This window comes from Argiope bruennichi, chromosome 4 (genome assembly GCF_947563725.1).
Source record: "Argiope bruennichi chromosome 4, qqArgBrue1.1, whole genome shotgun sequence".
Lineage (NCBI taxonomy): Eukaryota > Metazoa > Arthropoda > Arachnida > Araneae > Araneidae > Argiope > Argiope bruennichi.
Window position 1 is genome coordinate 21,490,118 of NC_079154.1, and position 26,784 is coordinate 21,516,901.

At 28.4% G+C, this 26,784-nt stretch overlaps 1 protein-coding gene across 2 annotated transcripts in view; it reads right to left on the reverse strand.

The window, feature by feature from the left end:
* Window positions 1-8,598: 8,598 nt before the first annotated feature.
* The window catches only part of LOC129966517 (serine-rich adhesin for platelets-like), a 97,021-nt gene continuing 78,835 nt past the window's right edge, over window positions 8,599-26,784 (reverse strand). For both annotated transcript variants that reach the window (XM_056080953.1, XM_056080952.1), the window contains exons 3-6: window positions 24,680-24,724; window positions 23,466-23,642; window positions 20,884-21,075; window positions 8,599-17,301 (exon numbers count right to left, since the gene is read on the reverse strand). In XM_056080953.1, coding sequence (XP_055936928.1) covers window positions 10,400-17,301; window positions 20,884-21,075; window positions 23,466-23,642; window positions 24,680-24,724 — 7,316 coding nt within the window. In that variant the 3' untranslated portion in view covers window positions 8,599-10,399. The remainder of the gene's footprint in view (window positions 17,302-20,883; window positions 21,076-23,465; window positions 23,643-24,679; window positions 24,725-26,784) is intronic.

Here is a 26,784-nt window from a genome sequence, read left to right on the forward strand (position 1 = left end):
ATTAAACACTAATTGTCTAGAAGATTAGAGGAAATTAAAATTCGGAAATTCGAACGCATTAATCTCCCTTCCTTTTTTAAATCCACATAATATTGCTAACCTTTGATACAGAATCCTTCATCTTCAACTTCAATCGCTCAAATAGCTGTACAAGTAATCTCAAATAACTGTTCAAGTTCAGAGAAATGTCGTGGGTATGTTTGATCAATGCTTACCGTAAGTACTGGCAATATATTTAGAACGTGAAATTTGAATTTATTCGTAAGAGTAAGAATTTTTTGTTAATTGAAAATGTTGATATTATATGATTTTCAGTATCAGTAGCAAATGCACAAATAAAAAAAAAATCAATCCTCTTTTTAATTTACTTTTAACACCTTCTTCTAAGTGCATCATATTATAACAAAAACTAAAATTTTATCGTAATCTAAAAGCCAGACGAAAGAGCTGAAACTTTGTTTGGCCATTTAAATGATCTCCGACGATTTCTGTTCTGACGAATAGCCCCTACTGCTATTCAAAAAGTCTTGACAATCAATTTTGATAAATTTTTCTCATATTAAAATAATTTTAGAATCAAAATAAGTATGATGGATGTAATAAGTTAACTAATTTATTTTACTACAGAAAAAAAAATCTTTAAATTTGTAATTTTTTTTTAATTGGAGTAAAAGTCAGTAATTTTATTTTAATTATAAATTATATTTTCTCGTATTTTGAAAATCAATAAAACTATAGGAGGAAATTTCATAATCATTCAATAATTTTGACGCATTTTGGAAATTCGAAGAATAGTAACTTATGTTTGTTCTCAAAAGTTTGAAGTTAATGCTTATAAGATTTTTTTAATTTATTATATTTAATATTAATATAATAAATTAAAAAAAATATTTATATTTATTAATGCATATTTAAATTTAATGCTTATAAGATTTTTTTTTTTCTAAAAAAATATTTTTAGTTTAACGATTACTGAGACACTTTTTGTATCGAACGTGCATACTCTGCAATTAATGCGCTCTAGCTTATATTCCAGTTTATTAAGAAAATTGTAGGACTGTAAAGATATAATAATCCTTTTAATTATTGCTTAATAAAAAAATAATTATGTACTTTATTTTTTTGGGAGGACGGGAGAGAGCTTATGTTTCTTTCAAGGTTTCTTCAGAAAAGTGTTTGGGTAAAAAGTTGTACGTCTGAAAACTTAACATTACATTTATTTTCTTAAATATAAGATAAAGCTAACTGTTTATAAGTGTAAATTGTTAAGATTATATTTCGGATATATCAAAGAAGATAATTCCATTACTTAATGGGAAATGTTTCTGAAATCTAAAGAAATCTTCTATTAAAACGTAAGTAATTTTTAGAGCTGAACCCGGAATGAGATGATTTATTTTCTTCCTCCAAATGAAGGCTTGCTTTTAATTTTTCACTACCTTTTATTGAACACCACTATTGTAGGATGCGAATTTTTATTTTCACCGGTATGGGCTCCAATACACAAAAAATTATTCAGCTTTAGTTTTAAATGGATTTGAATGTAAAGAAAAAGAACGTGAATGAGTTTTTTATCTAGCTTTGCTTACGATGTGCTGTGTCGCAATTAGGGATTGCAATACCGGACCAAAATTTCAATACCGGTATTCGGTATTTTTTAAATCTTAATACCGGGATACCGGTTTTAATACCGGTATTAGAGATTTTAGAAAAAGAAAGAAAACACAGGTGATTCTTTGTTTTATTTGCCAGTTTTGTTAGAGAGCGTAAATATCACAAAAAATAATTTGTAACTTATAAATTATAACAGTATATAATCACAAAAAAATAAAGAAACATCTTATTTATTTAAATTACAACAAAAGTGTAAATATCACTATTCAGTCTGTGGTACTATTACAAATTTTTTAAATGTGATTTTAAAAAAGTTTAATGCATCCATTGTACTGTCATTAAGCCTGAAAAGTAATTTTGTGTAAAAATGACCAGCTGTCGAAAACGCTCTTTCGGCATCTACGCTAGCTGGTGGTACTGTTAGCAATGCGCAATATATTTTTTTCAAGTATTTATCTCTAAATCCCTCATCTTCAAATAAATCGATTTCCGGTCGGATGGTTTTGGATATAGCTGATTTCTGTATTGCATTTTGGTTCGTTGAAATTTTATTTATCGCTAATTCTAATTTTTGTTCAAGAGACAATTCCTTTTCACTATCGACAGTAGTGCCATAACAATCTTCGATAATTGAACCGAATTCTTCCGAATGTGGATAGGATTGTGTGTAAAAAATTTTAAGGAAATTACTTTAAACTTAATCAGATTTGAATTGGTTATTTTCTTTTCTTCTTTTTCATTTTCATTTTCAAAATCATTATAATTATGCAAATACCATAAGATATTTTCTATTTCGGTATGCCTTTCTTCTGTGAAATTTTTCAATGTAATATATAATTCTTCAGATAGTGATGTGTGCTGTTATTTCAGTGACTGCAGCATGAAATTTATTGTTGCATTAGTTGTTAATAAATTAAAATCTCTCCGACATAATGCCTCACAATAGTCAGTTTTATTGGATGTAGAGCTGATATAGTTCGGGATAATAAGTCGAATTCACTATCTGAAAAATTAATTTACAGGTTTAAGTCGATTATTGCTATTTTGATTGGATTTCCCAGTTTCAAAAATCGTTCCATCATTAGGAGTAAACTGTTCCAACGTGTTTTAGAATCTAATATTAACATATATTCTGTTTTATTTTCAGCTAGTATATATTTTAGTAATATATCCTTTTTATAGGGGAACGTTTGAATATCTTAAAAAATTTTCGAACTTTATAAATTATAGGAAGCAATTCTTGATAGGTTAATATTTCATCCTCGTTAGGAATATCTTCTTCAAAAATTACATTGTCATTATCTTCATTGTCAATATCACTCTCACTCTTACTCTTTTCAAAGATGGAATCCAAAATTTCTATATCCACAGTATTTGGATTCTTCTGTTCCTTATTTTTTTGGTATAACACATCAACTTTCCAACTTTTTTCGTAATTGTTGCTCCATCAGTCGTTATGGATACAATATTTTCTTTCAGGGATAATCCATGTTTCGCTAATTTAGATTTAAGCAATTAATTAAGCCATTAATTAACAAATTAATTTCTCTCGTTATGGAGAATAAAATCAAAAACGTATACTATTTTGCTACGTTCGCGATACCTGAACATATAGTGGAGACAATTTAAAAAAATTCTAGTAAATACCGAAAAACCGGTATTTAAACTTGTGAATACCGGTATTACAAAATTGTACAAATGGCTCAAAATACCGGTATTCGGTATACCGGTATTGCAATCCCTAGTCGCAATGCTACCATTCAATGCACTTATGAGTATCAGTTGACTCCATCAATTTAAAATTTTATTTTTTTGGTACAATTTTTTTTAATCTTTTTTTTATAATGAACATAAATACTTCCGAATCTTTACATATCAAATTTAAGGAATTCAGGGGAAAAAATCGTTATTTAGAATTTTGAATACACAAAATTATTTTTTACAAAATTTTCAATATTTTCTTATTAAAAACAATAATGCCGAGTTAAAGTTTATAGTTCAAGGTAACGTAAAAGAATTGGCCTGTCAAATTGAATTTAAAATTGTACGAATAACGATTTCTTTTCTTTTTAATTGGTGATAGTTGTCGGATTTAGATACTGTCTTCATTTGCCGTTACTTTTTCATTTGATTTTACATATCTTTTTAAAAATTGAGTTCATTTTAGAGACCACCCATTCCATTAAAAAATTTAAAATAAAGCTGCATTTTAAAATAAAAATATTGCTTCAATTTAAAAAAGTTATTCTTTAAACAGAAGTTATGGATGATTTGTGAATATTAGCTTACAGTAAGTACCTTGCATTTTTTTCTGAAAAAAATTCCGATATTCTGGAAATTTCTGTTGCAGTAACAATCGGTGAAGTATTTTTTATTCATCATATAGCACAAAACTCTCAAATATAATAGCTTTTAACAATATTCAAAATACTGGCAACATCGTGGGGCAATCCTATGCTATCTCTTGTGCTATTGGGAGTGAATTCCTCTTTACGAATGGAATCAATGGTCACTTATCAACTGCCATAAGTATAAATAATGTTATAAAAGTGTTTTTCGTTATATGCAATTTTATTCAATATATATGGAAACTTTTTTAATGAAAGTTTGAGATTCTTGGAAAATGTTTGAAAAAAAAAATTTTTTTTCTATAAAGGAAAGTACGATAAATAAAGATTATACTATTTTTCGTTTTCTTCTTATTTGTATGGATCCAATATACTTCATATTTGTAAATCCAATAGAGCGATATTTTTTTCTTTTACCGTAGCGGATTTGGACATTTTGGGCTTATACACATATGAAGTCCCTGTTTTAATTAACTACTCGGTTTAGTTTCATATTTTAATTTCACAAATTCATTGAATCATTTTTAATCATGATGATTTATATTAAGATGATTCTTTTAATAATTTCGTGAAAATATATATTTTGTATTATTTAAAATGACATGACTGCTTGGCATCTACGTTTGTGGATATGTTATTCATGCAAACACTTGGCATTTATAAATAATAAGTGACTATAATGATACAGATAGGAAGCTCACCATTTATACTTGATAAAATACTAATATATCATAATACTATAATTCATATAATTTCTGTTTTAAAAATTTATTATTTGGTAAATAATTTAATAATATCTTTTTAATTTATCTACCTACACTTTTCTTAGCCCAGTAGCCCTGGAGAGAAATTTGTCCCTATTCGTTTACCTATTTTTCACTGTGTGTAGCTGACGAAAATCATATTTGTTTATATAGATGGAAATTAAAGCAATCTTTTATTCTTTCTGTTTTATTAGAAATGAACAACAAAAATGTTTAGAGTATTATTTTTTTAAATAAGATAGATGTTCTAGTTATCAGGGATTTAAAAATTTTGTAAAGATAGAAATATAATCATTTGTAATTAAAATTTAAGCGAGTTACTTACAAATCTACTTATCAACTTTTTAATTCTTTCTGTTTTTATTTTTATGATTTTTCCTTTTCTTTTGCTTTCCAGATTTAAAATTTATCAGATCATATTTTTCTTAAATTGCAAATTTCTTTTTCTCACATACAGACGTAAGAAAGAATAAGAATATACACATTTAATCTAGGTGATACATCTTAATATTGAAATTCTAATATCGTTTTGCTATATTTGCTATCAGAGAGAACCGTCCATTAATTATTGACTTAATAAAATTCTTTATCATATTGACAATATTGTTCAGTTTTAACTATTTAAATATGCATAGTCAATTTATGCATAAATTCTCATACAATCAAATATTTGCTTTTTACGCATGCGAGTTCAACTAAGAATAAAGGAAGCTTCTTATTAAAAATACTGATTATGACTAATGGATGTTTAGTTGTTGAAACACCTATAAAAGGTCAGACAACGTAAACGCGTCTCGGTTACGAGGTTAAATGTGATGGTAGTGGCTTCCTGTTAGTCTAGAACAAAATATAACATTCATGGTCGATGGAAGTGTTTTTGTGTTACTTTATTTTTTTAAATGGCAACTTGTAATTCTTGGAGATTTGTTCTTGTTTTTAAAAGTGCTTAAGTACAACAATAAAACAGAACTTTTATAAGGGAAATTTCATAATATCTGATTTATATAAAATGGTCCCTTTTTTTAAAACAGTTTTCGTAATTTAAATTACTTAGTTCATGGCATTTTTTTTTTCATACAAGTTCTAGTTGTTTTCAATGTAGTTAACTATCTGGGTTTTTAGTAATTGTATTTGTGGATAATCAAATACATATTCACATAATATCACATTAATTTTCTTTTTACATAATTATAAGGTCAATTATTTTATTTTAGAGAGCCATTTAAAATACAAACATTTTTTTTTATTACAAATTCTTGTAAAATTAGCAGAATATTTGTCAGTAATTTTTATAGAAATAATTCATGAAAATCATTAAATGCTTTGTAATATTTGAAAATATTTTATAGACGGAATTAAATTATAAAACAAAGAGGTAAGAACAAAGAAAATAAAAACCCAAATAAATCTAGATACTTTTATGTATTTTTTCAATGAGATTTATGGCTGAAAAAAATAGAACCAGTACATCAATTAAAACATTATTTTAATATTATTTCGGAAAATGTACTGAATTAAATCTGAGAAGTTACCTTTTTTGAGAATTCCATTTTATCTGATTTTTAATAATAACATAATAATGATAACATAATTTGTTTTCCATTATATCGGCACAAATATTGAAATATTTCATAATTTTCCATTTACTACTCTTTAAAGAAATATTTAAAAAATAAGAAATATAAAATTTTAAAAAGAAAATTAAGCCTAGATATTTTTAATATAGCTTATTTTACTAATATTGTTAGAGTAATATTTTAAATAAGTATAACGAAGTCTGTTAGGATTATGAATTAAAATAATGACAATGAACATCCTTTTGTTTAAATGAATATAAATACATTTAAAATGAAAAGACCACTAAAGTTTTATAAAAAAAGATGCATTTATTTATTCAATGCAATATTCATTTCATCATGATTCATTTATTCATAATGAATCTAGAAATGCCACAATATTTCTTACAAACTGCATAAATAACAATGCTACGGTTTTAAAAAGATTAATTTGTAATGCAAAAATCAGATACTTAAACAGCGAATATACGAAGAATCGCGCAGAATCAACATTTTCAGTCACAATGAAGTTACACAAAATAATAGAACTCATTCCAAATGAGGATGAAAAGAAATTCGACACTTACATCACAAACATCACATTTGATTGTGTTTCTATCTTGAATTGGATTTCACATTCATTTGCACGAACGACATTTTACAAATGTCATCACTAACATAATTTGTATGGTTAATGTAATTCAAGTTAAATTAAGCTAGAAAAAATGTTCTTAAAATTATAATTTGAGTTTAATTTATAGAAGAATCTGAAAAAGTTAAGTCATGGAGTACAACCAACAAGAGTTATGACTAATTTTTAAATTACTTTTTTAATTAGTAAAAACACACACACACACATACAATTTATCGTATTCATATCTTTTTCTATTTCCGTTATTCAAAAAGCTTAAGTTTTGTTTTTCGTAAGAAACATTCTGTGAGAACAACTGAATTTTAAAGTTCGCAAAAATAACCATAACCGTAACCTTTTCTGGCAGAGAAGGCGCATTAACCTACTGCCATAAATGGAAATTAAAAATTATTCATCATTTCAGAAGATACATTGCTTTATTATATTTTACAATTAAATTGTTAGTTACCATTTTCTTTATTCCTAAATTAACATTTTATATTAAAAAAAAAGACGATAATTTTCAATTGAACAGGAAAACTAAAATTATTTAAAGCAAAATTTTCAAAGCAAATTATTTAACGCATTTTATTCAACGATTCTTATTAAAATGTTTGGATCTCTTCTTTTTGACAACTCAGCACAAAAAGAGCAAACGATTTTTTTTCCCACTCAAATTCGTTGTAGTTTTATGTAATTCTTTAATTTTGCATTAACTTAGATAATAATGCATTAAATTAAACTTTTTAAAGCTGTTTTCGAATAATTTTTTTTCTTAAATATTAAATGGATATTTTTTACCAAATTACCAATAAATTTCGATTTTCTGAAAGGAAAAAAATATGGTGAATGAGATTAATTAAATAAAATGGAAAAAGATTAAATAAGGAAACTAAAGAAAATTTGAAAGGAAGGTTTTGGTAAAGGTAAGTGAGTTAAACTTTTTAAATTTATATTTTAATTTTCATCATATAATATAAATTTTATGGTACAAATTTCAAAAATACATAATAAATCATTCGAAAATTTATGAAAAAAAGCTTAATTGCTATCATACTTTTTTAGTAAATTCCTCTATTGACTGATAAATAGCATATTAGTTCAAGAAATTATCTTTTGAAGTAGCATGTGAAGAAGGAACGATTTTTACCTGTAAAATTGTCACCTGAAAGAATTTCTTTGATATCTGTTATAATATGAAAAATATTTATTTTATTTAGATTTTTGAAGAAAATTTTATTTAATTTCGAATTAACAGTTAAAAATTTTAAAACATAAAAAAAATTTAGTCTACGATTTTAATGTAATTGCCCATCATTCAAAAAATTAAAATTTAAACATTGCGCCTTTTAGCTCAAATCCTTATAGAATATGTATAAAAAGTAAACCAGTTTCTTCAATCCTTTCTTTATGTTAAGAATTAATTTCTTTTTTCATATTAGGCTAATTTATGAATGTTTCATTTAAATCTAGAAAATTTTTTCATTTAAATTTAGAGTGGTAGAAATAAATGTAATAATAAAAAACAAATAAAAAATTAATTAATAATCCATCTGGGAAAAAATAGTATTCGAAATACAAATGAAATAATTTTAGACTTTATAAATATAAGATTTTTATATGAACGTTTGAAATAATTATAGATTTTGAAAGTTTAAATATTTTCTATTTACAATGATTGCAGTTTACAAAAAATAACACTGAAATTGAAAATTAAGTAGGACTTAAATAATATACAGTTGTAAAATTCCTTTAGGAATTACTAAGTTGTTGCCTAATTATATTAATGTAATAAAACTTGATATGATAAAATAATTATAAGGGATAAAGTAAGCCGTATGGTACACAAGCTTGATAAAGAAAAATTATTTACTATAAACCTACAATTATCTAATTAAAAAGGAATAACTTAAAAGATATCGAAAATACATCCGAAAGCAGGCTTTGAAAGCTTTCACGCATTTATTTCCGCACAGTTCAGTAGCAAATGGTTTCTTCTCTTAAGATAGCTAATGAGGATATCCTACGGGGCCATAGTGCACGTGACCTTCATGAGGAAACGCCTCCGATAGAAAATGAATTCGGCATCCTTCGGCGCCAATTTGGAAAGTGCACCTCTCTTTTATTTTCTATTCAAATAGTAAACGTCCAAACAACAGGGTAGTTAGCTGCTAACCATTTCCTAGTTATAGAATCATTTATCATATTCATTTATTAAGAATATACAAGGACAAAAGGATGAAAAGCTGAACAAAATGATAAGAAAAGAACTAACCAAATCACATTTGCATCTTTATATAGCCCACTTCCGTTTTTCTTGAATTTTTTTAATCACAAAAATATTAAATTCATTGAAAAGAGAAGTAAATTAGTACGACTTCTTTTCCAGATTATCTTAATAAATTTACAAAGCATTAATTCATTGAAAAATTGCTTTGAAGGTTAAACTAAATTTGTTAAAGGATGCAAAACATTAATAAATTTATAATTCTGTACTTCCTGGAGGTTCTATGTTCCTTACACTTCACCTGGATTTTTATTAAGTGCACTAAAAACAACAATCTGTACTTGTAACTATCATTGATAAACATTCGCGAGATTTGATTGGCGATGCTTTATGCATTACATTCATGTTGTATAAAAATCATAAAAAAATTAGTAATCATTACCATAACGACCATCTGGTATATTTTGTTTATTCTAATTATACATTTGCTTTTTTTCTACATTTATTTTTCAAGTTTGGAGCATGATCAGATGTGATGATAGTTGTGATTAAGCGATTTATGCAGAATTCAATTTATAATAACAACTGCAATAATTCTGCATCAATGAATAATAAATAAATAAATAAATAAAATGCTTAACATATAAATGAAGAATACATTCAACATTGAACTACTTTTTTTCATATCAAAATAACTAACCGTCAAAATACAATGCAAAATTTGCTTTTTTTGCATTAACTACTCACAGACTGATAGGAAGAATTCATACATATTTTCTGAGAAACAAAATTTCTTTGAAAATAGTAATTATATGTTTAAAATGCATCTAAAAATACAACATTCATTTCTCATTATATTCCTAATTCAAATTGCAACGGTACACGCAAAACACATATATGATCAATGGATAAATGAAAAAAAGAAAAGCCCTTTAAATAAATGAAGCAATTAAATAATGAACAAGTTCCTTAGTTTTCATTAAGATAGTTTGTAAAATCAGCACAATTCGATTGTGTCCCTTGATACGTGAATCTGTACCATCTCTCTCTGACGTCCTCAATGTGTTTGTATTTAAAATGTTTGCGAAATGATAGTGAGTTTATATGAATGTGATGTCTATCACTGAAAGTTCTGAAACAGCGATAAGGCACAACAGCTGACCGCAATCAGGCATTCGAAGACCTGGATGCAATGAAAAACATGAAACTCTTCTGATCAACAAAGAAAATTCATGTCACCTATAAAAATGTCTTGAATGCTAATATTTTGTTTTTTGTGCATTATTTTGAGAAAACATATTGTCATTTGGAAACTCAATTTCTTGAGCTGAGCCACTTGAAGAACTTGAGGGCTTATCAGCCCCTGAATTGTGGTCATTTGGAGAAACTACGAAGATGAATGCCGATGTAACTTTAGCTGGAGGAGGATCTTGTCGTTTAGAATTAGTGGATGACGCTGCTGATATTGCGTCGTAGATTGTCTTTTTTGTTTGAAGAACGTGCGGATTAATCTTATCATCATTAAGTTTTGAGTTTGGATCAGGTTTGAGTGGAGTTTCTTTTTCAAAATTCATTCTTTCTTGAAACGCATCTGCATTTCGTTTGACAATGACTAAGGGTTCTTCTTTACCAGAATAATTTACCTGTTCTTTAAGAAAATGAGAATGCACCTCAGAATCATATCCCGGGGCCTTGAAAACGTTAGATATAACATCAATGAGGGAATATGGTTGTAATATATTTTCCTTACTTTCGTCCGACATTAGAAGAGAATCATTTAAATTTGATTTTTCGGTTTGATTCAAAGGCTCTGCAAACAGATTATGTGAATCATTGAAAGAAATAATTGTTTCATTAAGAACTGTATTAGGAAAAGATGGAATTTCCTTTCTAGAGTTCTCTTCATCACTCACTTGGCTGTTGTTAAGATAATTAAAGTGAATATCACTCGCAAGATAATCTAAATGAATATCACTTATATTACTGCCTTTAGTATCAGATTCTTCAATTGAGCTGAACTGTAATGCACCTGGACGGCTACTTTCTTTACCTCTGGAGAGGACGTATATGGGTAACTCACTGGCAAACTTCACTTTTTCTGTCGTACTGTGAGATTCTGTTTCAAGCTCAATCTTCTCATAGGATGATTGATCACCACTTTCAGTTTCTTCTGGTTTTTTATCTAAATGGAACGGATTTGAAATTGTAGGTTCAAATAATTCACCACCTTTCTCGGGCCCTTTTTGATTCTGCTCAGGTGTATTGGACGAAGTAGAATAATCATCTGGCTCTACAGATGATTTTGCATTTTCATTTGCATTGGTACTCTGTGAGTGCAAAAAGACTTCAGCATTAGATGATTGCAACGTTGGTTCTAACCATTCTCCTCCTTTTTCAGGGCCATTCTCATTCTTTGAATTTTCGTTTGATATCTGATAGTTATGTTTCTCTGAGGCTTCTTTTGTGGTGTTGGAATTCACCGGGAAGACCGATGAAGTGTTATAATTAATACTATAATCTTCTGTTGTTGTCATCTCTACCTCATTTTCAGTTGCATTGATTTGTGTAACCCTTGACTGATCCTGAAGTGCGAGATTTTCTGCATTTCCAAAATTGTTTTCATTATAATATTGAATAGTGGGTTTAACAGTTGCTTCAATTTTAATAGTAGTTTCATTTACACTTTCAATCTCTGACTCACTTACTTCTTCATTGTTCTTTTCGGCATTCCTTTCGCTATCTAAAACTGGAGAAGAATTTTCTGTCGTTTCAACATTAACTTTATTTTCTACAGTATTTATTTCATCATTTGGGGAATGCGTTAATTCATGCGAATATTTTTTATGATCATTGTATTTACTGTTTCCAGTTATGTAAACACCACCGAGATAACCATAAGCTTCATATGGGTTTTTTGGAAATGCGGTAGAGTTGGATTTATTTTCAGGTAGAATGTTTTCAGTACCGTTTTTCTTCCCTACTTCATATAATTCAGACTCGGTAATGTCAGACATAGTTTGTATTTGGGATTCCTTAGATTTATGAAGATTTTCATCACTTGGTACAACAAATGCCGAATACAAATTTCCTCCGCTGATATGATCTCCCATTTCATCAAATATCTTGGAATCATCGTGCAAATAAGATGCTCCAACTGTTTGGTTAATAGAAGCATCGCTGTTAACTTCATCCACTTCCGAAGTATTAGAATTGTTTTCATCGCTTTGTGTACTTGAAATTTTATCTTCAAACAATGATTCAACATTCAAAGAGTTTGATTCATTCTGAAAGGATAGATTTTCCAAAGTTGTGCTATCATCTAAATTTCTAGCTGTTTCTACCCGATAGGAAACTGAAGGATGGGTTATATTAATATTAAAAAATTCAGTTGCTTCTTCTTCGCTATCCATTTCAATATCGTGATAGTCAAAAGTCTGATCGTGAGTTGTTGTTTGCGTGTTTTGTGAAGCCGTGCTAGTTAGTTTAAGAATGTCAGATTTTTCATGATCATCGCTATATTCGTGCATGGCTTCTCCGAAGGTATTTTCATCAATTGTAGAGAATTCTTCAGTAGATTCATTTTCTTTGTTTTCAGTCATTGCACTAGTATCAGGTGTCCCGAAATTACTAACAGGATTTTCTGAAGAAGATTCACTATAGCTTTGGCCAACTAAAATCTCTGTATTTGATGTACTATAGTTATCGCCGTCATTATTTTCAGTATGTGTACTTGCCTCTTCAGGAATATTATTCATATTTGATGCTGATGTCAGTGTAAATGGCGGATTATCATTTGAAGATATGGAACTCAATGAAAGAATGTCTGAGCTATCAGAGATTACATCTTCATTAGCATGATTTGGCATACTAAGTTCATCAGAAAAATTAATTACATTTTCTTCTGTTATGAAAGTATTTTCCGGTGAAAATGATTCTTCACCTTCAAGTGTTTCCGTAAAAGAATTACCTTCATTAAAATTAACTGAAGCAGTTTCATTTGCAAAGAATCTATCCTTTATTTCGTGATTGGATTCAATACTTTCAGTTTCTGAGATAGGGTCTTCGTCATCAACCTGTAAAGTTTCGTTTTCATTAGGTTTGCTATCATGGGTTTGAGTATGAGAATTTTCCTCAGTAGTTTGGAAATCAGGATGAGTGAAATTTTCTTCATTAAGAGTAACTTCCTTTTTTGGTATTTCATCAGTATGAACTTCAAACTCATCAGTAACAATAAAAGTATCATTCTTTGTATTCGAAGAAGTTTCTTCCAAGGATATAGTTGTAGATCTTATGTTTGAGCTACTTTGCTCTGAAGTAGTGCTGTCTGATTGCAAGTTTTCTGAGTTTTCTGAATTAGTAGAGTAACTTTCAGAATCTTCAGGATTTGTGTTTGTAAACTCTTTTATGAAATGAACTTCTTCGGTGCTGTATGAATTATTTATAGGATGAATAGTTGAAGAAATAGAGTTTTCTTCAGAATCAGTTTCGAAGCCAGTTGCAGTGTTTACTTCATCACTATGACTATCTTGCAAAACATTTCCTTTTACATCGAGATAATTTTCCTCGCTTACGAGATCCTCATCGATCGATAAAGTATTATCTTTTGTTTGATGGAAAGTGGATTCACTTGGGGAAAGGGATTCAGTTTCATTGAAATTGGTATATGTTTCCACTTCTGATTCTGATGGCTGAATCACATTATGAGTAGAATGTTTGTTTGCTTCCTCAGAAAAGTTTTCTTCGGAATCTAAGGCACTATAATCTTCATCATTCATCAACGTTGTGCTTTTCTGGCTAGATAATTTGGGCGATAATTCCAAATCATTGGTTTCTAGTTTGGTCTCCTGTTTAACAGTTCCAGTTTGTTCTTCTGTTGATGTAAAGTCAGAATCGCCTGAAGTAATAGTAGTAGAGAAAGTAGTTTCCTTATTTTCATGATCAACTAAAATTAATGCTGGAACATCATTAGAAGGACTATTGACAGTGGAGGTTTTTAACTCTGTACTGAATTTCTCATAATTATTGCTGAAAGTGCTAGCTAAATCATTATTAAAATCGTCTGAAGCATCAGTTTCACTCTCATTTGAAATTGGTGTAGTACTATGGGCATCAACAGAAATCTTTGTAATAATTACATCTTTATCAGTAGAAAGAGAAGTTGAATCATGAAACTGATTTTCGGTAGTTTTTGTTACTTCAATGTCTTTAGTTTTGATATCCTGAAGTAAAGGAGACATTGTCGTAATAATGTCACTAGTTGAAGATGTTGAAAATTCTAAAGTTTGATCAATATCACTTTCTTTTAAAGAAGACGTTGTTACATCGTGATCTGATTCATATTCCGTGATACGAGCACTTTCTACAGCTGAATTGTCAGCAAAACTCTTGGTATTGTTATTATCTTCAGAAACAACGTGTTGTAAAGTAGATACATTTACTGATTCAGTAGTGTCAGAAACTAGTTCAGAAGTTTCAGATTCTTTTGTAATTTCTGATATCTTATTATCAAAATTTTCTACACTTTCTGTTGTTTGCTGGTTATTAACAATTGTATCAAAATTTGATTGTAAAGTTTCTGATTCTAAAACTTCTTCAGTTTGATCCATTAAAGTTGCAACTTCATTTTCTGATAAATTAGAAACTGTGTCAGTCACGCTTTCAATAGTAGTCAATTCTTTTATCCCATTAGAAATTTCTGATATAGTTTCTGTTTCTGAATTTTGAATTGAGTCTTTTTCTTCTTCAGTACTTTCAGAAATGTTTGGAAAAACCGAATGACCTTCATTCTGATTTGAAGCAGTTGTAAAAACGGAAACATAGTCAAGATCTCCTAATTTTGTACCGGAGTTCTCTGTGAAAGAGTATTCCGTTGATTTGTTATTTTCTATAATTGCAGATGTTGTAGATTCTAAAATTTCATTAGATGTACTTGTTTTGGTTCCAGAATTTTCAGAGAAATCAGCAATAGACGCTTCAGAAATGTTTTCATATGTAGAAGTATCTGTTTTTGTAGTTTCAGTGGAGAATTTGTTACCACCTAGAGCTAACTCCGATGTTGTTTCAGGTATCATATCTGAAGAACTGTCTGGAGCCTTTTTCTGAGTCGTTGTCTCATAATTTGTTGTAAATACACCAAGTTTGAGTTCAGTAGGAGATGTTTCAACAAAAGTATGATCTTCTACAGATAATGTTGGCGTGTTTTTCTGTTCTTTTATTGTTGTGTCTGATTCTGTGGAATGGCCAAAGAAATTTGTATCGTCTGTAGATGATGATGTTTCACTGTCAAGAATAGTTAATAAATGCGAATCACTTGAAGTATGAATGTCTTCGCTTGCATCATTCTCTTCTAAAGTATCATGAGAAGTATCGTTGTGACTTATTTCGGAAGATTCTATTTCGAAAACATGAGGTGTATCAGAAATTAAAGGTTTTTCGGTTATTTCACTGGTTGGAATGATAGTACTCGTTTCAGCTTCCATTCCTGTTGATAAATCTTCGATTTCTGTATTAATTTCAGGCGGAGATAAAGGATTTTCAGTAAAATTCTTCAATTCGGTTGAAAACTCCGATTCAGTAGGATATTCTGAAAACACGTTAGTAGATTGCTTATCTTCTATGCTAGATGTTTGCGATTCAATTAAATCAATGTGTTGAGTTGTTTTCTTCCACTCTTCAGTGACGTCGCTTTCACCAGATGATGCTATATCAAGTGGTTGGAGAGTACTTGAAATTTCGTGTGATTTATTTTCTGATTCAAAAAATAGTTCATTTATCTCGCTTGATAATTCAGTTGTTGGCTTCGTGCTCGTAGTTTCTTCCTTCTCCTTTGTTTGTTGAACAGATACATATTTTTCTTCATCCTGAGAAGTTACAGATATATGTTTTGTTGTAGTTTCTTGAACATCAATGGGCTGGTTAAAAGATTGAATAGTTGTACGTTCCTCAGCTAAAGTTGTCTCACTTGTCTTCTCAGTCGTTGAAGTCTCGAAAGAAAGATCAGAAATATCTGTAGCAACAGATAATTTATCTAATTTCTCAGTTGACAATTTTTCTTCTCCATCGAATATTTCATTAAATTCAGAACTTGGCTCGTGAGTTTCTACAACAGTTGAAGCTTTTGTAGATTCATATTCGTGTTCAGTTGATTCTTCAGTATGAGTTGTGATAGAAACAAATTCAGTAGCATTATAATCCCCTGATACATTATGCAAGCTTTGTGGGAATAAAGTGATTTCCTCTTTTACAAATTCGGTTACTAGAGATAATTCGTCAGTAGTAGAAGACACATGCGTTTTTTCTGGGGTTTCCGTTATCAAATTATCGTCTTTATCTGTCGAAGAAGAATGCACCACTCTGTCTTCGGAAGTTTCAGGTAAAATGCTTACACTGTCAGATTCTTCTTCACTGTCAGTTTTTTCTCCATCAAAGATTTGCGTTGATTCGTATGAAGTTGTAGATGAATCAATTATGACAGTGTCTGCTGGCGTTTTGCTGTGATCACCAGTTTCATCAAAGTGAAGTTCTGCTTCAGTACTTCCATCTAATTCTACTGATTCATTTTTCGTAACTGTAATTTTAGTGGTAGCTTCATTTGAACTGTGAACTTCAAATATTTTTTCACTTGTGCTTTCTACTAATGAAGCGTCAGGTGTCGGTGTCGACACCATCGTACTTTCGGTGATAACACTTGTTGTAGAAGTTAATAATTCCTCCTTAGATTCCTCTGTTTCAGTGGAAAATAATACTTCTTTACTTGAACTACCATCGGAAACATCCAATATAGTAGCTTGAGTAGTAGTTCGCCTTGACTGATTTTCATCCGGAAATATGTATTTTGTTGTTTCAGTGTACGTCGATGTTTGCAGTGGCAACAGTGTTGTCAAGGTATTCAAATCTAAATCAGTAATATTTGTCACTGGGCCATCCGTCAACGTAAACTTCACCGTAACTGCAGCTGTTGTAGAGGTTTCTTCAGAATAAGCTTGAGTAGTAGTGGTTGTTGTGCTGCTTGGCAAAATATCAACGACAGTAAGAGTGGTTCCTTCATCAGTAAATTTTTCTAAATATTGAGTTGTTAAATTAAGGAATACTTCATGTTGCTGTACAAATTTAGATGGCGTAGTTGATACTGTTGTAAATATAGTGGAAGATGAGGTAGTACCTGTAAGGCAAAAACAAAACATAAATAAAATTGGGCTAAAGTGTATTTTAAAGGGATATAGGATTATTTAGAATAAAAAGATAATAGTTCACTGCTTTTCTTAGTTATTTTGATAATTAACACAAAATATTTCGAGCAACTTTTTGCCTCGTATATTTGGATTCCTAACCTTAAAATTATACAGGGTGTTCATTAATTATTGTCGGGGTTTCCGTACCTCATAACTTTCGAATAAAAAATATTACGCAAAAACCGATTACGTATTCGTAAATTACAACTCAAAGAATTTTATTAATGATATTAAAGTGTAAAGCTTGCACAATTTGCACTTTGTAGGCATTCAGCTGAAGGTGATTATGTATTCGTAAATTCGCTGAACAAATTTTGACTTTTGATAATCGTGCGGGTTTTCCGAGCCCCATATTCTACAGTTATGTTTACTTACTTTTTCTGACACATGAAAAGTGGATTCGTCACTGAAGAACCATTTACGAAGGTAATTTTCATCATCCTCAATTCGAGTCAAAATTTGTTCAGAGAATTTACGAATACATAATCGGCTTCAGCTGAATGCCTACAAAGTGCAAATTGTGCAAGCTTTACACTTTAATATCATTAATAAAATTCTTTGAGTTGTAATTTACGAATACGTAATCGGTTTTTGCGTAATATTTTTTATTCGAAAGTTATGAGGTACGGAAACCCCGACAATAATTAATGAACACCCTATATATTGTATTATTTCCCGAAACACTTAACAGCTGGTTGCATAAACTTAAGTTCCACGAATTCAGTGTAGTAGTATAAAGAAATTTAAAATTGTTATTAGTTCATTTTATTCTAAATTGGAAAAAGGAAATTTCAAATTAGAAAAGCACAGATTGCCTTCACAGTGAAAAAAAAAATAATTGCTTCATAACAATAATACGCAAGATGGATTTAAATTTATTGTATTATCTTTTAAATTAATTAGTAAGAAAAATATATATTAAAACTTGGTCCATTTTTTTTCATTCAGAAGAAAATTCTTTTATTTATAATTTATTTTTTGTTCTGTGTATCAGATATGTGAGAGCATAAAATCCAATTGTACTAACTTTATGGGAAAGCCAATATCAATGGAAACTCCACTACTGAATCAAAACGGTGAAAATTATAGTTTGCCAATCTGTTGAACTTACTATTTTATCTGGTTGATTTCGATTTAAATAGAACTTTTGAAAATTTATCGCCATTTGAAAAAAAAATCATTGCTAATCCTATATATCTTTACCCTAATATTCATTCCTTTATGTGGGAATATTGTGATTCGTTTCTTTAAAAGCAGAATTAGCAGGGAAAAGTTTTTTAATTTGAAGTGGATAATAAGAAGTGACCCAATAAAATAATACAGATAAATATTCAAAATTATAAAAGTTTGACGTGATGACTCCAACATATCCATATTTGCATTTTCAAACTTTTTGAAATAACCAATAATTTGAAAATAACAAGAAATTCAATTTGAAACATTATGAGTAAGCCATTTCGTAATTCTGTTTTAACGAATAATTTTTTAAAAATGCTGAAAATTCTGACGATAGTTTTAATTTCAACCATAATGAAGCCTCATGCGCTGCTTTAAGTTACTGCAGTTTTTAAAAATTCAAATTTTATTTTATATAATTTATAGTTCAATTACCTATCTACAGCTGTTGTTTTACAAAACTAAAACTATATTGTCTAAAAAATGGTAATTATAAGTATATTAATAAATTTAAGAATTTTTGCAAACATTTGTTAATAACAATAAACATTTGTTGCTGAAATAAAAGAGTAAATAAAAAATAATGAATATGTAAAGTTAATTGGGAATAGTATAAGTCAAAAACCATCCATCATTTTACGAATTTCGGGACCAGCCTTATAAAGTAATACTGGAAAAATTGTAATTTATTGTACTGTATAAAGTAATACTTTTAGAAAGTGCAATTGCAGAATTGTTTGATCATGTTTTGTGAAATTGTGGCTATTTCAAAATGCGCATTTTGTACTAGATTTCTATTTGCGCAAATATATCGAATTATAGATAGAATAAAATACTATTATATATTTCTTGTAAATTTTTTCCATATCTTAATCATAGCAGTACTACAAAATATTTCAAAAATTCACTGTGTACATTTAAAATCGTAGATATATTTTAAAACGGTAAATACGAGCAAATTTACATTAAAAATTTTAATTGTATATATTTGTCCAGAACAGCGCGAGAGGGAAATAATATTTTTATTTACTGAAATATTTTTCGTGCTATTATGAAATTAATACTAATTTCTTAAAATAAATTGCATCGAAAAAATGTTATAGTCAAATACAATGTGATTGTAATCAAATAATAAAAAAAGAAAAGTATTAATTTTCCTATAGATAAAAAGTTGTTTCAAAACGCCAATTTGGTAGCAAAATTTATTAGTAAGAAAACACTTTTCCATATTTCATGTAAAAAATTGCATCGAATATTTTAAAAAATAATCATTATAAATCATTATTTCACATAGAAATATGTTTTCGATTAAAAATAAATGGGTTTATATTTCTGCCGGTTTAAAGATTTTCATGGAAAGATTGTGTATGTTGGATTGAAGAGTTTCATGCAATAACTTCTAAGCATGGATTTTAAGTAATTTTTGTTGAGACAAATTAGAAAAAATTTCTTTAAAATTCATGAAAATGAACAGTAATCTTCTTTTAAAATAACCACATTTCAAAAAGCTTTTAAATGGCTGTTTAAATCTAATATTTTGGTATTTTTAAATTCCTTAGTTATATTAGTGACCAATTTTTGAAGAACCCAACAGATATTTTGAGATGAACTTGGTAATTTTGAACCGTAGTTACATTACGAAGATAACACTTAAACTAGCACCCCTTCCTTAAACTTTGAAGCCACACCAACTGGAGAACATTTTCGTTATCAGATTTGAATTATACCATGTTTATATACTCAGTGGATGTTTGTTGTAATTTGATTTCGAACTTGGAACAATAAGACTACCGCAGTTCAAGGAAATTTCGAAAATAAATAATATTTGGATATTTGATTTTATTTCATTTCCCATTTTTTAAAACTCTCCTAGTTTATAAATTAGTTGTAAGACGGAATAGCGATTAATTATTAGGACATATCAAATTTAATGATAAACCTTTATTCTTTTATTTAGTTTCCGATTTAAGATAAATCTCGCATTGTTCTGCAAAAATTGTATTTTTAATCTTAAATTCGGCTTGAAAATTGCCGCTTTCTTACGTATACTTAACTCTTACTGACAATTTAAAAATCTGATTTATACAGAATCAGAGATTGAACAAATATTAATTCTATGATTATTTAACATGAAAATAAATGTAATTCTGAAAATATAATATTTAAACGTAAAAAGTTAAATAGGCAGTCTAGAGTTGCAAACTGCATATTAGTAATTACTGTTAAAACTAAACATAATTTTTTTATACTAAAATGCATTTTGTTTATGCTGTTTATGAAATAAAATTTAATACGATTATACCTTAAATACAGAGAATTATTGTTAAATCACTTACTAAGAGGTGGACAATGGTCGTAGCGTGGACAGCACTCTCCTGGCACATATTCAGGTGGGCAGTCACCTCTGAAAAGGCACTCGGCAAACGTACACGAAATGGAACTACCGTGGCAGCGACATGTATAACAATTATTTTGAAGATCTTTTATTATTTCTCCATCTTCGTATACTCGATTATTATGGACACAACCTACGGGAAAAATATTTACTGTAATTTCTAAACACATTGAAAATTATTTCAGTTTAAACTGGTGTCAATTCACGTTCAAATTGTACGCATGAAATCTCCTTAACATTTTGCATTTTACTGAAAAGAAAAGGACTTGACATCACAGTACAGTTTAAATAATGTGCAGTTATACGATATACGGCGTGCACATTTAAGTAAGTCTTGTGAATAATGCAAAATGCAGCTGGATATTGTTAAAGATACACAATTACGCTTGTCGTATATTTGTGATATCCATATCTCGTAGTCAATTCACTTGGAAAATATTTAAGACCATGAATATTGATCTCCATTTATGTGGAAGCGCAACATAATATATTTCTTAAAAATTCCCATCAGTAATATAAACGAAAAGATTTGAATGCATATTAAAATTTTTTAAATAATATAACTTCAAAAAACCCTTCCGATCTGTAGCATACAATAAGCATAATTTCAAAAACTACCCCTATTTTTAAAATATAGATTTTTTACAGATAAGAAAAGATTTTCTTCTTTTTTAATTTTTCCAAATGAGATTAGTAAATTAAATAATAAAATGATAAATAAAGCTAAAAAGGGTGAAGGTGTTTTCTATATTTAATATGCAAAAAAGAATTCAAGAAATATTTATTAATATAAATATATTCGAATTTTTTGCATGTATAATTAGTACGCACAGTATGCATTAAATTAATCACAAATATTTCTTGAAATATTGTTATAAAGTATAAAGTGAGACTTTATAAATTAGACTTAGAGTATAGAAAATAAGGTAAATTATTATAAATAAGAATGTCTGATGGCGGGTCCGGAATTTTATGCATTTTGCAATAACATCTACCCTGCAGGTGTCTTAGATGTAAATAATGGTTATATAAATTATGTTCCTGTTAAATTTAAAAGGATGAAAGATAAAGAAAGGAAGGCGAAGAATAAGAAAATAAAAGAAGCAAAGTATACGACTGCAATGAATACACCTGTGCATTTTTTAAAGAAATAAAACGGGCCACAAGGGTTTCTGAAGCATTTTAAAAATATAAACTGGTAGAAACAGGGGGGGGGGGAAGTTTCAGACGCGGCCTCAGGGCAGAAACCATTTTTAACAGACTTTAAAATGTTCGCTTTAGAAGTTATTGTTGGGGGAAACTCGTGCTAGAGAGCCTTAAAGGTGAAAGTTAAGAATGATTGTACATCGGGGGTCTGTAATTACTAGTGGTAGTTTACGTAGAATCTTACCAAGGACACAAACGAAAAAGCAAATGCGCCAGACGAAAGATTTGAAAGTTCATGGTTATGTCAACAGTCACAGTACGGTTTTTAACTCCATATTCTCCAGACCATACAAAAGTACATAATCTTGATATTGAAAAAAAGGCTAGATTAATTTTCAAAACAAATGTTAAACTTGCAAAAGATAGTCATCACTGTAGGGAATTTGTTTGGGTAAAAACAGCAAACAGACACGTTAAAAATAATTTTTAATTCTAATTTAATGATTTTTTTATATGTGCGTTCATATAAATTCTTTTAATTTAAGAAAAGACAAATCTTTCTTAAATTATAATAAAGAATTTTTTTTTGGAATAATGATTTTTTTTTGTTATAAATTAAGGAAATGCGAATTTCTACTAACACTTATTTTTAAATAGATCAGATTTTGCTATAAAACTCTCATTGAATAGAAATGGTGATGAAATTTTAGAAAACATACACACCAAATATGATTCATCCACTTAATCTGTCAGACAAATTTCTTTCACTTTACTAAATTTCATTTAATTTAACAGCAAAAGAGTTCCATTTTTTTAATTTGAAGTATGTATGTGTAAAAATTTCATTTTATCTGTATTCTTAATGAAATTAATATTATCTTTCCACTTGAATTCAAATATAAAAAATCACACTTGTAATTGCTGACTTGTGAGGGCTTCTTGCTTTTGATAATCTAATTTCTGAAACTTAACTGCCACACGTTAAACTGCAATATTGCCTGCAAATCCCATTAATATATATATATATATATATATATATATATATATATATATATATAAAGCAACTGAAAAGAAGTAAAATTCATTTTTTGCCGCGTACCTTAATGGATAGAATTTTTTCATTAAGAAAGGGCGGGATCGGCAATAAATATTGTCAATAAATTCGTGTTTTTAATATTCTTTTCTAAAGTTCATACATTTTTCATCATTTTCAAAAATATTTTTGATGTATGATTGTATTATACCATCCACTGAATGAGTTTGTGAGAACTATAATCTCACTTTATATATATATATAATATAATATAATATAATATAATATAATGTGAATAATTATGTTTCATATATAAATAATCGTAATGATATAGATGAGCTTACCACAAACATATTCAGGACAGCATTCTCCTGCTCTTCGAACTGCCTTGCATCCTGGTTTTGTATCACAGTCTCTTAACACGCATGAAAATCCTGGAGGTCGGCAGGTGCATTTTTCACATTCGTCGTCAGTAGGAACAGGGTCTCCGTTTCTATATACATCACCATCGACGATACACACTGCAAAAACATTAATCTGAATGCTAACCCTACTCATAGCAATAATAAAAAGAGAGAACTATTTATTTCTAAAGCTGTTTTCACGAAAATCTTAAATGAATTTTAAGTTTTTATGCTGTTAATGTGTAGTAAATACACTGAGTCTTATGAAGCTCTAGGCTTTTATTTATTTGATGCCTATAACTAATTTAATTCTACTTTTTGGAACAAAAACATATTTAAAATGACATATTTATGTTAATATGTTGTGGTAATATTGATGATTAGTGATGATTGCTTTTCTGATCAAAAATCATACTTTTCATTTGACTAAGATTGATTCAAGTCGAAATCATTCATCATAATCAAATCGTTCAGTTTTAAATGCGATGTTTCAAAGGTTTTAAATACAAATACTCATCTAAAATCACAAATCTTTTCTATTTTACAAAGAAGTAACAAGTTTAGGCGAAGGGGAAAAAGTAAAAAGATGATATCAGGAACTGAAGTCATTTATAGTGCATAGCACTAATGATAGTTATACCATATAATAATTGTTTCGTTCCCCCTCCCATTAAACTGGCGTAACAAATAGATCTTTTTGCAAACATTTTTGAGCAACTTTTAAATAAATTTTTGAATGTATGAAAGGCGCCCTTTCTCAACATGCGGTGTGATTTGAAAAACCATTGCTAATGTGAACAAATGTTTAACAAACTGAAATAAAATGAGCTTTAATAGGTTTGTCTTTTCAAGTCCCTTATATGATATATATTATGATGCAGTTTGCTTATTTTGTGAAAATCAATCTACTAGTTTTTTTTATAATCACTAAAATTTAATTAGGATATTTTTTTCCTTAAATAGAAAATGGCTTTTCATCGTTTAAAGCTATTTCTGGCAAATAACTCATTTCACCGAAAGTAATCGTAAAAGATAAGAAAAAAAATTCTATTTATTTTCAAAAAGTTATCTTTAAAAACTATTTAAACTTTTATTTCTATAACTATTTGCTCAGAAGTATTATTCTTTATCTGTTCTAATATAAATATACTTACTCGTATCATTAGCTAAGTAAAATGCTGCTCTTTTATGGATTACACCTGAAAAACATATAGATTATTGTATAAATATCTAAATAAATAAAAATATGCTGGCAATTTATAAAAAAGTACGCTTATGAAATGAGTGGCTTAATGCAGGAATTATAAAATAAAATACTTATAGAAAAAAATATTTCTGAAATGAAAGTCATGATGTTCTAGAAAATGTGATCCTGAAGTATTCAGAGGTATCGACACAATGATTCTGCATTTATCTCCAAATATAAGACTTTTGATATGCATCTTTACAACACGTTTATTAGTTGATCTGTCTTGTCAATTATTAAGATTAAAATGTTTACCGAGAAAAACTTGTGTCACTTTGAAATGGAACATTAATATAAATGAACCAAACTCTAACAAACAAACCGACGCTGGCTCAAAAAGTCAAACAAACCGTTGGTGCCCCCAATTTTTTTTTACTCGCTAGTTACATGCTATTTATGCAACGCTTTTTTTAGAATGATAAAGGAAGAAAAAAGAAAATCGGAAGTAAAATTAAATATTGGTTAGAATTTGTACAAAATATTTGCTGACAAAAAGAAGAGAAAGACTTAGAAAAAAAGAGAACATCATTTATTATCATTAGATGAGCGGGGAATTCACGTAGGTAAATATAACTTAAACGTTTTCTAAAAAGAAAAAAATTTCCTACAAATTAAATATTTGCAAGTACGAATGTACAACAGAAAAACTGAAATGAAATTATTTTCCCATCCAGCTTTTTTTTTTTCAAATTACGAAATTTGAAGAAGGGAAATAGTATTCTAAACGACGAGGCTGTATTATAAAATAACAGGAAAGAATTTTAAAATTAAATTTTCATGGGAATTTAACTTGAAAAGTTTTCCCACTTCAATTGGACATTACTACCAGAAAAAGACACAAGCTGACCCAATAAGAAGGAAATTAACTAGCAAACACTTCCTAAATAATCATTGGTTACTAGCAACATTTTTCATTGAGCAAAAAGGTTTCTCTGTTGATATTTACTGATTAAATTTATATTTCTTTTTCTGTCATAAATATGAATTTTATTTAGAAAACCAGACGGGGCAATCACGTGTTACGGGAAAGTTGCATAAAAACAGAGTTCTGCGGTGGAAACCATGCATAATTTTTTTCCTCATATTTCCTCACTGGTTTATTTGAGGTTAGTAAAATTACAGCATTACTATGCAAAGCAGGATGCTAAAATAACCGCTATAATTCAGAAAAGGAAAGGATTGTTACAATAAAATGTGCTTTGTTTATCATTTGAGGACACTGAAATAATTTGATGTATTCCAGAAGAACAGAAATTGGCTTCAGTGTAATTCAAAGCAGGTTCAGTTAGTTATAAAAATATTATATTTTTATATTTATATGTAATAAATATAAAAATATAACATTTTTATGCTCATTTTTAATTAAGTTTTAGGTAGAAAACCAATAAATTAAATAATTATTTCATTTAACAAAATTATAACCTCATATAGAGAAAAAATTTCAAGCTGGATTTGCCTGATTTATTATCAATAAAAATTTATATGAGCATATATTTTTATTTCAGTGGCCATAATTTTATTTTTATTTATTAGTTATTATGTATTTTTATAAGTTTTTAAATTTTTTTTTATATTTTTAGCTTGAAATAAATTCTTCTTAAATTATCAACTTAAATGAATACCTTAATTTTTTTGAAAATGTGTTTTTATCAGCAGTTTTTGAACAAATCTTATAATTAGCATTATTTTCTTTCGAAAATAATAAAATATTTGGATGTTTTTAAATTGAATTTTTACTCTAACTTTGTCTTGTAAAATTTTAGGAATTTTTACCTGCCGTATCATTAGATATTTTATGTTTAATTAATTTCTAGCCTTTGCTAGTTACATTTTTAATGTCATAATATTCTTTCGTTTTGTGAAAAATATTTGTTTTGATACGTCACAATAATTCTAATTTTATTCCAAAATTTATGTTACGAAATAATATTTTAGGTTTTAATAATATTTGAACGACTTTCCGGATAATTTACACGGATTATTATTAATTTATATTATTAATAAATTTATAAT